Below are 16,876 nucleotides of genomic sequence, written 5' to 3' on the forward strand. Positions count from 1 at the left end.
AATGGAATCTCAGAACTCGAGTGCCATTGTGCCCTCCCGGGGCTGCTTTCCTCTTCCTGTCAACAACTTCCACTCCGGATGCAGAGGCCAACAGTCTCCAGAGTTCCCTCGCCTTCAAACTCTGGTTGGCACCGAACATAGTACTCGGATCTGAAAATACCTGTCCAAAGGCTTGAACCTCTCTTAGCCATCAAGCCCCAAGGCCACCAACCTGACTCGACTCAAAGACAAATGCACTTCAACACCAGCACCTAAGCCGTTGTGTACTCCAGGGCCATTGCTTGACATCAAGAAAACCCTCAGCAACTAGCTTCAAAGAGTTGAAACAGCTTATCCTCCAGAGGTTGCAGGAGCACCTTTTTATTCAACCCCCTTACTGGGAAGATTTCAGTGAAGCCTCCCCTGCTAAAACCGACAGAGACTCTGCCTCAAAAAAGAAGGCATGTTATTTCAGGATGAACCTCCATCGGAGGCCCCAGAGGCTTCTGTGCCCAAGAAGCATATAGACAGAGACACTAGCCCTCCCCCTTATGCTCCCTGTCCACCTCCTCCACCCGTTCTTTCATCACCACATCTTCGATCACATACACCACCTCCACTGCCTCCTCCACAGTCACCAGAGGGATTGCCACATTTCTGTTGTGCCCCATGCAGCCTCGTTGGCCCTGCTGACCCTTAAAACACATCTTTCAAACTAAGGCCCAAAGATGAGCATTGGGAAGACTGCAGTGACGCCCCTCATGCTCAAGTCCTCCCCTGAGATATTAAGCCATTGCAACCCTGCACTATCAACCTGTCTGGTTGAGAATAGCTCTTCACATGCCAGGTGCTGCAGAGCCACCCCACTGCCTTAATGTAAGTAAGTCACTCTTAAGATTGCCCTCCTTAGCCCAGTTGATAGATTGCATCATATTAAAGGTGTGGATATATATGTCCCACATATATATCCCTACAATAACCCTGTAAAGCAAGGTGTAAGTGTAAGTGTCCGGAATCCCATAGAGTAACATGGGCTTGCAACCAGGCAAACTCGAGATAGCCAGCACCATTATGGAATGACTGAATTATGTCATGTTTGGTATCAACCACCAAGCTTTTTCAACCCAATACGATTCTTGTGTCGAGGGAGAGCTGGCATGCACAGGGATGCCAACCTGCGTGGATACAAAGCTCCAGTGCCTTGGCGGGGTTCCCAGAGATGTTTGCCGCCATGATAAGTCTCCCCTCTTGGTGAGATGTGCTGGCACTTCCTCAGGACGAAGACAAAGACCTGGACATGAAGCAGATTACACCTCTGCCCTCCCAGGATGGCTGGTGCTTACAGTGATCAAGGCGGTGAGCTTTAAAGGCTTCTCCGTCCTTGATATGTAATCACCTAGTCCCCCACTTGAGGACAAAGCCCTTCCTGCCCTATCCAGCCCGACAGGCAGTAAAATTAGGTATTCAGGAGGTGTACAGCCCGAAAAGACTAGTCACACCTTTAGGGTGGGCTAGAAGATGTGTATAGCCAAGGAAGGGCCCTGCCATTGTGAAAGGTCCAGAAATAGAATATTCTGGGTAGCATAGTGGCGTACAACCACACAATGTCGTCACTATAGGGGCGAGTTAGCGGCAGGGACCAGTAACCCATTGGCCACTGTCCCTCATGCTCTTAACGCCCCTTAAAGTAGGATTTAAAAGGGGCTCCCCTGGCACCAGAACTTCAGTACTACCTTGGAATCTGAGAAAATGCACGAAGAAGACGCTGTCACTGAAAGCAGGACTTTGGACTCTGCTGCATCGCAAAGAGAGAACGCTTAAGTGCCCTGAGGAGATCATATACTGAACCTGTTTGTCCGTGGTGGAAGCTCATGCTCCCAGCAAGAGAGATGCCAGTGGATGCCAGAAATGCAAAGCAGACTCTCCTGACTTGTGCAACTAGTCGACTGCAACCTGCAGGAGAATCAACGTGTTGCGTCAGAAGAATTGCGACCTGCTGGGCCTGTCGAGAGTGTTTCCGAAGAGAAGTGGTTTCCTGCAAGCCCTTAGTGATAGCGACGCTCACACAAGGTTTAAAGCCACTTGCCCACTTCTGTCGACCTCCTGCCGCTGAAGTATCCAAAGACTACATTTGCCGCTGCCAAGGCTTGGTGATCCTCAGTTGGGTGATCGACCTCATCATCAACATCTCCAGCCTGAGAGCACCTCACAGTGACAGCGACCGACGTCATCAACGAACCTGCTCCTGTTCCCCTGCATTTTGAAGTTGGTGTCATTGAGTGTGCAGCAAAGCATCTTTGGTGCGTCCTGCCCCAGTGATTGACAGCTGCCAGCTACCCTCTGCACCCAGTGCCGCCGAGCGAGGTAGAAGAAATCCAGGTGTTATGCTGCTATGTATGGTCTTTAAGTCTCTTCAGGGGACTGGCCCTACCTATCTGAATAAGAAAATTGAACGCTATCAACCCGTATGACAACTCAGATCCAGAAACCGTAATTTACTCTGTACGCGGAGAATAAGGAAGACCAAAATTGGTGGCCGTGCGTTTTCTTATTTGGCTCTTAGCCACTGGAACAAGCTCCCTGAACAAATACGTACCTGCTCCCATTTATCTCAGTTAAACAAATGGCTCAAGACCTGGCTATTTTAAAGAGTTTACTGTATATTAGGCTTCTCTTCAAAGGCACTGAGAGATGCCCTTGGGGATTGTTTGTTGCGCCATACAAATGACTCAAATAAATCAAATGAATGAATAAATAAATTGTCTGGGTATGTGGTTTGCAAGCAACGGTAAGCCTAAGTTGCACATTACCTGCACAGAAGAAAATGTCAAGGCAGTGACTTATGCCTTGTGTAAACTGCACTCTACTTTGCACAGACCTACCACTGATGCTATACTGAAGGAAATGAGAGCAAAAAACCTACCCTTCATTTGATATGGTCAAATAACCTTCCCGGGGGCTTTAGTGGATAGCATGGAGCCGGGGTAATGCCAGGCCAATAAACACATTTTCCAAATTCCTTCATTCCTTCATATGTTTATAATTCTCTGGTATGCCTTGAGTCCGTCTAAACAAACAATCCCTTGAGAACTAGGCAGCCAATGTGGGTACTACTGCAGCACCACAATGAAAGAGATCTTGAAGGGCAATTTTAAAAGCGGGAAGAATCTCGGAACAGATTTTTTGGCTGCGGATGATACTCAGCTGGTGGTCTCTCTGGCCCAAGAGTGTGGCTCCTCAGCCGGGGTTGATCTGGCGGCCTGTCTGGAGAGGGTCAAGAGCTGGATGACTAAGTCTTGTCTCAAAGTCAATGGAGCAAAGACGGAGCTCATGTTACTCGGTCGGCTTGCTCCTGCTTCCATCAACTCGATCTGGCCACCCTGTCTGGGCCCACCACCGGCACCAAAGGACACCATTAAGAGCCTTGGTATCTGGTTAGATAGGTCTTTGTCATTCGACTATCAGGCAACCAGGCTATCTGCCACCTGCTTTGGCCTCCTCAGAATTATTAAAAAGATCCTTCCTCTGCTGCCTTTTCACGCAAAGCAAACCGTGATACAGGGCCTGATCCAATCTCGTTTGGACTTTGGGAATGCCCTGTATCTGGGAGCGCCTGACTTTACCCTGCGGAAACTACAAACAATCCAAAACTGTGCTGCCCGGATACTATTGCAAATCCCCCGCAAGTCATCCGTTAAGTCTGGGCTAAAAAGCCTACACTGGCTCCCCGTTAGGGAGAGAATCAGTTTTAAGTCCCTTTGCCTCGCTCATCAGGCTTTCTGGGCTACTGGTCCAGCAATTAATCTATCCCTCGTCACCCCGTACCATCCTGCCAGACAGTTGCGTTCAGCCTATGCCACTCTGGCCATGGTACCTAAAATAAAGAGAACTAGAACGGGTGGCCGCTCTTTCTCCTATAACGTGGCCAAGATGTGGAATGCTCTCCCCCAATATCTAAGGTCTAATCCAGAACTCACTTCTTTTCACAAGCAATTAAAACGTTTCTGTTCAATAAGTAGAACTTTCACTGGGTCATCATTTTCATCTAACTGCACCTCTGTATTAGTCTCAGCGCTTGGACGCCCCAGGGCAGCTAAGTGCGCTTTACAAAACTCATTTTAATTTAATTTAATTTCATTCACTGTAGCTTGCTCCAATCTAAATGTGGACAAAGAAAACTGGGAAAACTTTTTAAATCACCCAATGGCTTTAAAAACGGCACTGGAAAAACAAGTCAGGCTTTTATCTAAACAGGAAGACTTCAGAACCATTGAAGAGTCCAAGAGTAACATCCTGGTCATACTAAACTCGTACAAAGTAAAGCGCTTCCAGCTATACTTAAACAATGCGTTAACAAAGTCAATCCTCAATCAGATCCTCTTCCTAAGAGTGATGGCTCTTCCAATCAAAGATTTAAACAGCTGCTGAAAGTCACTTGTGATATCTGCACATGTAAACTATGCCACTTAAAGGAGGAATCCTTGGACCATCTGATGTGCATGTGCCTGGTCCTTCTAAACGCATGCTGCACATAAATAAAGCCACTATTCTTAAAATACGCTGCCCATTCATGCAGGAAAGCAAAAGAACTGCTTTTTAACCTGGCCACCCCCGCTGAGCTGGCAAGGTTTGCCAAATATATTGAGCTAACTCAAAGGCTGCCAACCGCCCAGACACTCACAAACACTGACAGTGCAGCTAACATATTTAAACTCAGGAGAATTCAGAATACTGATATTTCGTAAGTGTAAAAGGGACTATGCTCCTACAATTGGCACTTAGCACATTACGCTATGGCTGTGCTTGTGCCTTGAAATGAACCCAATTAAGCACGAAGAATAATTAATAAGCTAATACTTCTCAGTGAAAAGGACTTTGTCATCAACACTATAAATGAAATCAGGACTACGCTTCCACAACAAGCTCTCTGCCCTTTCACCCATGGTATAACCCAGAAGGACTTAGAATTCAGCAACATCACAAGAGAATTTGGGACTATGCTTCTACACTAGCACTTTAAGCCACGCGTGAATCTGTCCCTCGTAATAAACCTGACCCAGCACGAATAACTCCCTATATGATGCACATTACACTTTCTGAAGTGGCCGCAACCAGGTTCCATGCACTACGACTGCGGCCTCCAACACAAGTTTATGTGCACCCTGCTGGTTGCTCGAAAGACTCAAAACCACAGCAGCCGCTCAACAGACTTGGACTGGTTTGCACAGTAACATACCTCATTGCACGTTTTTAGATGCGGCCCCTTAAAGAACACAACAAACCTAAGGGGCACCTATCAGGTTCCGTTGTGTATTACTAGTTTTCGCCGACAAGTTTTTACAGTGTACATATGAAAGGTATTTTATTGTGCCCGCGCTATGGTCCTAGTTTACCTCACATTTGATAATGCATGTAACCATTTTAGGAACACTGGGCCGACGAATGCCATTGTACTTGAATTTTATGAGTTATGACACCTTTTGTAATAGTTTTAATTAATTACTTGCTGTGAAGTGTGGCATTTGGCTATCCCAAGATGCACCAGTCTGCCCACTACCAACATGACACGTCCCCTCTGTCAGCAGCCAGAGTTCCCTAGGCCAACTCAGAGGTGTAGCTACCAAGTAGACTACACACCCATGAAAACCAGTTTGACAACTGGTTTACCATTCCTTATCCCTTGTTCCAGCCTGTCTACCAAGACAATGAAGCAACCCCTCTCCCAAGTGTTACCCATTTGCGCTTCAAAGGCGGCGCCTCCTTTGAAGCTCATCTTTAGTACCAACACCCCTGTGGCTTTTTGCAGGAGGGAGGTAACACCCCTCTCCAGTGCAGGCTTCTATGGTCTCTTTTCTTAGGAGTCATTAGTTTCATTACATAGTGCACATGTTACATTCATTTCAACTTGAGAACCAAGTTGTGCTTAATGTAACAAGTTGCTTAATACCTTGGACTATCAATTTCTGTTGCACCATTCACGAGTTTGTACAGCTAATGGGGTCAATGTGTAATCCTGTGGGCGACTAAGTTGTAAAAAGGACAGTTTCGTGTTTTTACTGTTAGAACAGTAAAATACATGTTCTGCCCGTGAAATATGCTGCACCCTGCCTCAGGGTCGGTAGGCCTGACATAGGGGTGACTTACACATATTGCAGGGGGAAGCTTGGCTTTGCCATTGCTTTAAATGGCAAAGGCGGACTAGCAGTTTAAAACTACTATTCCAGTATGCAGTGGCGGGCTGGGATACTTTTTACGTGCTTCGCAACCAAAGTGGCACAATCAGTGCTGCAATCTCCAGGGGTTCGAGGCATGTGGGCTGCTGAATTCATATCTGTGCATAGATCGCCACCTAGTGTTGGGTCCGGATGATTGCACATTGTTGTCCTGGAAGAGTCTTCGAAGTATCACGAGATAGGTGGCTCCTCCCCTGGACTACAGTGCGCATGGGCATCGCCTCCATCCCCAGATTGTTTTTTTCCGCCATTGGGTTCGGATGTGTTTCGGTTCCCTCTGTCGGAACCGATAGTTATTCCACTTCTACTCGAGACCAAAAGGTCTTTAGGCTGGGCGTCGGTATAGTTGCGTACGGGTTTCTTTCTGACTCTCAGCTCCGATCTCTATCTGCCCTTCCACGTGCTTTCGGCGCGGACGGGCCTACACTACACTCTTGCTATGGAGCGAACTCCGTTTAAGAAGTGCCCGGTGTGTAACTCTAAATATTCACACCTCGACGTGCACCCTGTGTGCAATACCTGCTTGTCGCCGGATCACCGCGAAGACACCTGCATGGCGTGTTCGAAGTTCCGGAGCAAGAAGACTTTAAAGATTCGTCGGGCCAATAGGCTCCAGGCTCAGTTATCGGCTACGGCGCCCCCACCTGATGACATTTTCCAGGAATCTGTCGAGGGAGAAGACGACGTGCAAGGTTCGGACTCTAATCCCGCATCCGAAGGTGAAACCTATGACGAAGGTGCGGAGAACTTTGACGAAGTCACCGACGAGGTAGGGGACGACGAACAGGCTTTTGCCACTATGGGTGATAGCTCAAAGGAGGAGCATCCCCAACCAGACTCTGGGGTTATTACCCCTCCTACGGACCAGGTCGAGGGATCGCCTTCGGGCCTTACCCAAGATCTAACTATTAGTCCTACGTCCCCGCCTCCGGGCCCGGTCACGGACACTTATGAACCATCACTTACGTCGAAGAAAACGAAAGTGAAGCCAACTGGTCACGCACCCTCGGATGCGAAACCGAAAGTGAAAGTTGCGCAGGTAAAGAAGGTTCTGGAGGCGTCAACTTCCAAGGAAACCAAAATGGCCGACTCAAAGAGCCACGCCAAGATGGCCGACCCGAAGTCCTCGGGGTCGGTGCCGAAGGCGAAATCGTCCGACGCGGCTGCGTCGGCTCCGAAAGGGGTCGTGAACCCGAAGTCGGCTCCGAAAGGGGTCGTGGACCCGAAGTCGGCTCCAAAAAAGCGTCTGGGAGACGACGCGCATGGCCATGGGGCGTCGGCCCCGAAGAAGGCGCATGCGGGTGATCGGGCTCTCGATGCCGAAGAGTCACTCGAGCCGGTCAAGCCCTCTCCGGCCTTGACGAAGAAGGTGGCGGAATCTTTGCAGCGGATTCGAAAAGACACTGTCGCGCCAAAGCTCACGCCTAAGCCTGCAAAAGAGCAAACGCCTATCCGTTTCACCTTTCCTCCCAAGTCGGCGCCGAGGGCCTTCGCGCCGAAACAGAGTGGACCCTCGAAGGAGGTACTGGCACCTAAAGCGGCCTTGGTGGTGTCGAAGCTTCGACTCCATCCGCTTGCTGAAGAGGAACGTCGTGAGGTAACCATCGACGCCAACACCGGAAAACTGTCGCTCCTCAAAAGAAAGATCACGACGGAGCCGGCGTTGGAACATTTTAAGATCCCTCTCAAGAACAAAAGGATCTCCGAGGGCTCTTTGGCGCTGGTGGAACCAGTGTCCCCACAACCCCTGGGGGACTCGCCGACGCATTCCGTCGCGGCGGGTGCGGACGAGGAAGACGCCGAGTACGACTATCCGGCGTACTCGGATCCGGAGGAGGAGCACGTTCCGTGGTCCGCCGGAGGCGACCCTGAGGACCCGCAGGGGGGTCAGGACGCTCAACTTTTCGCGGCCAAGACGTCCCCGACAGAGGATTCGGCGGCCTTCAATGCCCTGATAGAGCGGGCTGCTGCTAACCACGACGTCGAGCTGCACGCGGACCCCGTGGATGTGGACTTCTTATTCGACACCTTCTCGGTAGCCGAAAAATCAGTCAAGACGCTACCGATGCTGAAGGGGGTGCTTAAACATGCTACGGAGGTCTTCAAGGAGCCCACCCGAGCGCGTGTGGTCAACCCTCGCATCGACCGGAAATATAAAGCAGCGCCCACGGATCCGACATATATCAAGGGACACTTGCCATTGGACTCCCTGGTCGTTTCCAATGCTCGGAAGAGGGCGAACTCTCAAACCACTGGTGACGCTCCTCCCCCGGACAAAGAGTCCAAGATCTTCGAGGCCTCAGGCAAACGGATTGCTGCACAGGCAGCGAATATCTGGAGAATAGCTAACACCCAAGCCTTGCTTGCACGTTATGATAGGGCCCATTATGACACATTAGAGGCCATACTACAACACTTGCCTGACCAATACAAGGAGGGGGGGGGGAGATGCTCATTCAGGAGGGTAAACTCATTACGAATGCATCCATCAAATGTGCGTTGGATGTGGCAGACACAGCCTCCAGGGCTATCAATACTAGTGTGCTGCTTAGACGCCATGCCTGGCTTAGAATTTCGGGGTTCAAACCCGACATCCAAACCACTATACTGAATCAGACGGTGAATCCTGACCATCTGTTTGGCCCTGAGGTGGATGCCACCCTGGAAAAAATGAAAAAAGATACGGAAACTGCCAAGTCCATGGGGGCTTTACAAAGTCAGCAGTTTCGGAGTGGTTCCTTTCGCCGCTCAAACTCCAGAGGCACCTCAAGGGGACAAGCATCCCAGTCCACACCATATTACAAGACTAACAACCAAGCCTCGTATAACAACAAAAATAGAGGTGGTTACAGAGGCAATAATGTCAAGGGCAGGGGACGTGGCAACAATAGCTCCAGGTCCACCGCCACCAACAAACAGTGACGTCTTGTCACTGCCCCCCGGCCATGCAACACCGGTCGGGGGGAGGCTCCAGCAGTTCCTGCCGGCGTGGAAGTCCATCACCACGGACAGGTGGGTGAGGTCTATTATCCAGTACGGGTACTGTCTAGAGCTTACGTCCATTCCACCGGACATACCCCCAAGGAGCCGTCCTATGTCAGGCGAGCACTTGACCTTGTTGCAGCAAGAAGTTCTTGTCATGCTGCAAAAAGGGGCGATAGAGCTCGTTCCTTTGCAAGAGCGGGGAACAGGGGTTTACTCCCTGTATTTTCTGATCCCCAAAAAGGACGGATCCCTCAGGCCTATCCTGGACCTCAGGCCCCTGAACTGGTACATCCTCTCGGAGCATTTCCATATGCTAACGTTGCAGCAGGTGCTTCCCCTGCTTCAACAGGGGGACTTCCTGGCTACGCTGGATCTGAAAGATGCCTATTTTCATATTCCCCTGCATCCTTCCCACAGGAAGTACCTCAGATTCACTATCTTAGACCAGCATTACCAGTTCAAGGTTCTGCCGTTCGGGGTCACCACGGCACCGAGAGTGTTTACCAAGTGCCTAGCGACTGTGGCGGCGCATCTCCGTCGCCAGCACGTCCATGTCTTTCCCTACCTGGACGACTGGCTCATTCAGGCAAGAACAGGACAGCAGTGCGTCGACCACGTGTCACGCACCATTCATCTCCTGCACGATCTGGGATTCTCTCTGAACTACCCGAAGTCCCATCTCCAGCCCGCCCACGTGCGACAGTACCTGGGCGCGACAATCAACACTCTGGCGGCCACCGCGCAGCCAAATTCAGTGAGAATCGCCAGTATCCAGGCGCTGATCCAACGATTCAGACCCCAACACTCGCTTCCAGCGAGGGTGTTCATGCAGTTGATAGGCATGATGGCCTCCTGCATCTCCATTGTCCCGCACGCGAGACTACATATGCGTCCGCTTCAGGAGTGCCTTGCACGTCAGTGGACTCAGGCTCATGGGCAACTGACAGACCTAGTGTTGGTGAGCGGTCGGGCGTACAACTCTCTGCATTGGTGGAATCCACACAACCTTTGCAAGGGCCGACCATTCCAAGAGCCTGTCCCACAGATTATCCTGACGACGGCCGCCTCTCTCCAGGGATGGGGAGCGCATGTACTCCATTACACTGTGCAGGGACTATGGACACTACAGCAAAGGAAGATGCACATCAATGTGTTGGAACTGATGGCAATCTTCATGGCCTTGAAGGCGTTCAAAGTACATCTGTGCAACAGAGTCGTGTTGATCCGGACGGACAACATGACGGCCATGTACTACATTCAAAAGCAGGGAGGCACACACTCTCCACAGCTGTCTCATCTGGCTCAGAGCATGTGGAAGTGGGCCATTCAGAGGAACATCTTCCTCATGGCAGAGCATCTCCCGGGCAAGGACAATCAAATGGCGGATCTGCTCAGCAGGCACAGCCATCAGATGCACGAGTGGGAGATACATCCATCAGTACTCCAACCGTACTTCCAAAGGTGGGGTCATCCAGAGATAGACCTGTTCGCCACAAAGGAGAACGCAAAATGCCAAAGCTTCGCCGCCAGATTCCCACACCCCCAATCACAGGGCAATGCGATGTGGATGAACTGGTCAGGCAAATTTGCGTACGCTTTTCCCCCAGCGCCTCTGATACCGCTGGTGGCACGCAAGCTCAGGCAGCACTCAATGACTCTCATCCTGGTTGCTCCAACGTGGGCTCGCCAGCCATGGTACACCACGTTTCTAGAACTGTCCGTGGTACCGCATCAAAGGCTTCATCTCACTCCCAGCCTTCTGACGCAGAGCCATGGCGAAATTCAGCACCCAGATCCGCAACAGCTCAACCTGGCGATCTGGCTCCTGAAGTCCTAGAGTTTGGCTACCTCAATCTTCCTCCCGATTGCATGGACATCATTCGGGAGGCAAGGAAGCCCACTACCAGAGCTTGTTATGCGGCTAAATGGAAGAGGTTTGTCATCTACTGTGCTAACCACAATATTGACCCTCTAGATGCTTCCATTCAAAACATCATTTGCTATCTTTTCCACCTGTATCAATGCAACCTGGCATACTCTTCCATCCGCATTCACCTGTCTGCTATGGCAGCATACCTCCAGAATAGACAACACCTGTCACTCTTCAGGGTTCCTGCTATCAAGGCTTTTCTGGAAGGACTCAAAAGGGTCATTCCACCAAGGACCCCACCAGCCCCAGAATGGAACCTCAATGTGGTTCTTACAAGGCTGATGGGTCCTCCCTTTGAGCCACTGCACTCTTGTGAGCTTCAGTTTCTGACTTGGAAGGTTGCGTTCTTAGTAGCAATTACTTCGCTACGGAGGGTTAGCGAGCTGCAGGCGCTCACCGTCCAAGAACCTTTCTTCCAGGTACATGCTAACAGGGTGGTGCTCCGCACTAACCCTAAATTCCTACCCAAAGTGGTATCCCAATTCCACTTAAACCAAACAATCGAATTGCCGGTGTTTTTCCAAAACCCAGAGACGCTGGCGGAGCGCATGCTCCACACCCTTGATGTTAAGAGGGCCTTGATGTATTATGTAGACAGGACAAAAGATTTTCGCAAAACCAAGCAACTTTTTGTTGCTTTTGCCACTCACCACAAGGGAAACGCTATCTCTAAAGCAGGGATTGCTAGGTGGATAGTAAAGTGCATTCAGATCTGTTACGCTAAAGCTAAGCGCACTCTCACTATCCCACCGAGGGCCCACTCCACCAGGAAGTTGGGGGCCTCTATGGCTTTCCTAGGTAACATTCCCTTAGAAGATATCTGTAGAGCGGCCACATGGTCTACCACACATACTTTCACTAAACACTACTGGGTAGACGTGCATTCCAAACAGCAGGCAGCTGTTGGTCAGGCTGTTCTAAAAACGCTTTTTCAGACTGCTGCAGCTGGCACGGGCGGCCGCCGTTAATGGAGGGACTGCTATGTATTCTATGCACAGATATGAATTCAGCAGCCCACATGCCTCGAACTGCAAATGCTACTTACCAGTATGCATCTGTTCTTGGCATGTAGGGCTGCTGACATTCATATCGCCCACCCTCCTCCCCGGCGCCTGTAGCAGCTGCAGAATTCATTCATATACATACATATGCTCATAGCATGGTCATCACTCACATTCTTCACTCCATCTCTGCCAATGGCTAAAAACAATCTGGGGATGGAGGCGATGCCCATGCGCACTGTAGTCCAGGGGAGGAGCCACCTATCTCGTGATACTTCGAAGACTCTTCCAGGACAACAATGTGCAATCATCCGGACCCAACACTAGGTGGTGATCTATGCACAGATATGAATGTCAGCAGCCATACATGCCAAGAACAGATGCATACTGGTAAGTAGCATTTGCATTACCTTTTATCTTACATTCCCTGGGTACCATATACTAGGGCCTTATAGGTAAGCTAGTCTATCCAATTGGGTAATCCAATTCAACAAACACTTTTAGGGTCGGAGTATTGGCACTAAGGTCATGTTAGGATGCCTCAGTGCAGTCGGAGTTGTAAAATCAGTCCAAAAACATGTGGTTGACCATACAAAAAGAGGCATTTCCTTAAATCAGTCAAAGACAATTTACAATGCAGAGTTGTATCAAATATCCTGTGGATAGCATATGCATTCCATGCCAGGTGGTTTTTCTACTTAGTTTATTATTCAAAGTCACGGTATATGGTGCAAAGACTACACCCTAGGCCTCTGGGAACCCATGGGACAAATTTTTTTAAAAATATTTTACTGCAAAATTGCGGTGGATCATTGAATGTGCCGTAAAAAAAATTAAAAGTGTGCACCTTCGTTAAGAAAAGAAACCTAGATGGGCTGGGCCAGAGAGAGGGGGGGGGGGGGGGCAAATGCAGATTATTAGGTGAGTCAGGGGGCATGCGGACACCCTCCCCAAGCATCTGTGAGGGCACGAGGAACCTAGGGCTATTTGAAAACTACACACCACTTGATGGCTGAATATGCTGCACAGCAGGTAGACCTGTTACAAGCTGCAAAACTATTGTTATCAAAACGTACTTGAATTATTCACTTTTCATGCTTTATCTCATGCACTGGCATTGAGCACAGGCATTGGTAATTATCCTGCTCCGTAATTTAGATTTACAATTACTTAATTTGTACAAGTCTCATTTACTATATTTTGAAGTGTGTGCCTTCAGAACTCACTTCCATTCATATCTTTTATGATTGCATCTATAGATGATTAGGTTTTTAAAATAGCAAAGAACAGCATATCAACTGCAGCCACAAATCAAAAACACATGGTTGTGCAGAGGGTTTAGCTGCCGACGGTCAGAGGGGCAGTGTCCAAGTCACAAAGAAGACAATTTGTTTTAAAACTCGATGCCTTTTAAAACGCCCTACTCTAGTAATCTTAATAACAAGCAACTTTCGGTTGACTTGAACTCGTGCTAGAGGTTTGCGGTAATGGCATGCTCTGCAGGGGTCACTAGACTGCCGAAGTAAAACTTTGAAGTTTATTTTAATACTGTAAAACTAGTCTATTTTTAACAAACATTTGATTTGGTGTGCTTTCCTCACAGATTAATAAAGTGCCTTTATGCTGTTGATGTGTTAGTTGTACATGTATTAAAGATTACGTGTGCTTTCTTTTTATAGGACTATTTGAAAGGCAGAAGTGTCCGAGAGGAAAGCATTGCAATTTTCTCCATGTTTTCCAAAACCCTAACAATGAGTTCTGGGAAGCCAACCGAGACATCCACATGTCACCTTCTAGGACTGATCCCTTTGAAAGGAGAGACCGGACAGGTCACTCCGAGGGATATCATGGATGGTCCAGGAGACGGCACAGTCCCAGCCCTGATTATTCTTACAAAAGAAATGGAGAATCAGAGAGAAGGAAACGGAACAGTTACAGGAGCAGGAAAAGGGAGCGATCTCCCCGGTCCAGAAGTAGAGAGAGAAGACGGTCACGAAGCAGAGGGAGACAAAAGGAGAAGAACAAAAGTAGAAGTACGTCAAGATCTAGGAGCCGTGGTAGGAGGAGGTCCAGGAGCAGAGGAAGATCTAGGAGCAGAGGAAGGTCTAAGAGCAGAGGAAGGTCTAAGAGCAGAGGAAGGTCTAGGAGCAAAGGAAGGTCCAAGAGCAGAGGAAGATCCAAGAGCAGAGGAAGGTCCAAGAGCAGAGGAAGGTCCAAGAGCAGAGGAAGGTCCAAGAGCAGAGGAAGGTCCAAGAGCAGAGGAAGGTCCAAGAGCAGAGGAAGGTCCAGGGGCAGAGGAAGATCCAGGAGCAAAGGAAGGTCAAGGAGCAGAAAACGATCAAGCAGCAAAGGAAGGTCACGAAGCAGAGGAAGGTCGAAGAGCAGAGGGAGTAGTGTATAAAGTTTTGAATCAAATGAAAAAAATCATCCCTATTGAAAAAATGTATCTTCAGAAGACGTTTGACTGTTTCATGGTTAAACCCTGTACTGTGCAGCCCAAAATATAGTCAACACGTGTAACTAAGAATATTTATTTTCTATGTTCTCCAGCTTTTTTTACATTTGACTCAAAGACTTTCAAGGAAAATGGAAACCGGTGAAAAAGAATCTGCAAGTCTTACAATACGCAACAACCCCAATTTTAAGCTACCTTTCTAGATCAAAATGCTGACAGTTTATTTATACAAGGACATTTTTTTTCTTATTTTTAAGATGTCTTCTTGTGCCATTGAACTGAGCTCCATATAGTCCAAATTAATTGTTCTCCTGTTGGAAGACTCCTTTCCCTGTGGATGTTATGTTTATCAGACCGGCTTGTTGCCTTGGTTGCTGTCCACATGTTGTATACCATTACAAAATGCCATAAATGCAGAGGAGGAAGCCGCAGTTTTTTATAATTTGTACCCTCTTGTGTGAGGCTTGGTTTCTGTTTGTCAATGAATGGTTGCTTTGTAACACCCAAACTCTAACAATGTTCTCCCATCACATCTGGTAAGATAAACAGATGAATTTCTGCAGAAGAATATCTACTAACAAGTCATGTCTAGGACAAGCTGGAAATCCAGCTATGCAAAACAGAACTGCCACCAGAAACTTAAACCTGTTCCATTCTGCATGAGGTCAGAGTGGGAGAAGTTCTTTAGAAGTCGGCAAATGCTAGCCGAGAAATACCATTATTTTCTACAGTTCTACTTTAGCAATACTTCTATGCTCAATATATGGCATTTCCTTGATCTGTTTCTTGTAATTATTTGAAAGACACGGATAGACTAACAGTACTTCCCTTTTTTGTCTTAACTGTTAGAAAAAGTATATCAGTACTTCACCAACAGCTGTCCAATTAGACAACCTGAATCAATATTAATAACAAACTGTTGCTTCTCTATTGCAATCTCCTTAGAACTTGAAACAGAGTAAAATTAGACTCTTATCTAAAATCCTAGTGCCATGTCTCTTAGATAAACCTCAGCAATTTTCTGAATCTCTCGATCTCCTTTTAACGGGTTGCCCAGCTGTATATTATTATACTTGCTGCTATTATCGAAGAAAGACCATTAGAAACATTTAAAGATGATGTGGCAAAGAGCGGTGTGCATGCAAATGTGAAACTGTGTGTGTATGTGTGTGCAACAGATAATAAAGTAAAGTAACTTCATAATAAGCAAAAGACAGACTTGGATTCCTAACTAGAAACGTTATTGTTTAACATTCAAATTAAAATTCACCATCTATTACAGCTTGTGCTATTATAACTCATCTGAAATGTGTTGAGTGTTGTGAAAATGTCCACAGGAATTCTTTATTGGTGGTACTGTTGTAAAGCTGAGACTTTGTTAAAGTAAACTGTTTTGTGAATAAATTATTTATTTTTACAATGTGATGATTTTCATTGTTGGAACATCTAAAATAAGATTTGGATTGAGAACATAAGTTGTGTGGCATTATCTGATGCCATTTATGTGTTGGCATAGTCTATTGTCTAGAACAAAGGTTCTTTACCTGTGGTTAGGGGACTCCTGGGGGTCCGCATCGCCCACTCAGGGGGTCCGCAAACCGCTTATAAAAGAAAAATATTATTAACAGAGTAATAAAGTGTATATAGATAAAGAAGCAAAATGTAAAATTCAACAAATTAAAACATTCGGTAAATATGAAGGCCTTTAAAATTGGAGACTAAAAATTTAGTATGGAGCAATGCAAGCATATCGAACAAAATATAATATGGACAGTTGATTAAAAAAAAAAAGTCCCAACCTTCCCATCAAAATTTAGATAAAAAATATATATATTTGTTTGTGAATTAAATAAAATATTTCATCATATGCGTATTTGATTGATGGATGCTTGTTTCTGTGTTTTTATCCATTGTTTTCCCGTTCAAATCATCAAAATTGCCTAGGCGGGGGTCCCCAGATGCCAATAGTAACTCATTGGAGGTCGCTGGATTCCAATACATATTCAGCAGGGGTCCCTAGTTTCCAGTAATGATTAAGTAGGAGTCCTCACTGGTCTAGAATAAAAGTTTAGTGCAACCCACCTACGTTATAAAGAGATTCCTGGGCAGGTTCATTAATTGAATCCAACTGTTATTAAAGCATCGATTATATCTTAGACAAAGTCATAAACAAATGTTTGGTTTTCGTTTACTTGAAACACCTACATTAACATAGTGTAGTTCACGGATGAAACTGTAGTTCTAGAAGGGATTGTTAAAAAGAAAAAAAAATCTAAAAACAAGATTCCCTTGA

General features: G+C 47.4%; 1 protein-coding gene across 1 annotated transcript in view; it reads left to right on the forward strand.

Annotated features, from left to right (window-relative positions):
- The window catches only part of ZRSR2 (zinc finger CCCH-type, RNA binding motif and serine/arginine rich 2), a 170,931-nt gene extending 154,523 nt beyond the window's left edge, over window positions 1–16,408 (forward strand). The window contains exon 11 of the mRNA XM_086934342.1: window positions 13,808–16,408. Within this exon, the coding sequence (XP_086790468.1) occupies window positions 13,808–14,529 (722 nt within the window). The 3' untranslated portion in view covers window positions 14,530–16,408. The remainder of the gene's footprint in view (window positions 1–13,807) is intronic.
- The last annotated feature ends 468 nt before the right edge of the window (window positions 16,409–16,876 follow it).

Source organism: Lissotriton vulgaris, chromosome 8 (assembly GCF_964263255.1).
Source record: "Lissotriton vulgaris chromosome 8, aLisVul1.2, whole genome shotgun sequence".
NCBI classification, from domain to species: domain Eukaryota; kingdom Metazoa; phylum Chordata; class Amphibia; order Caudata; family Salamandridae; genus Lissotriton; species Lissotriton vulgaris.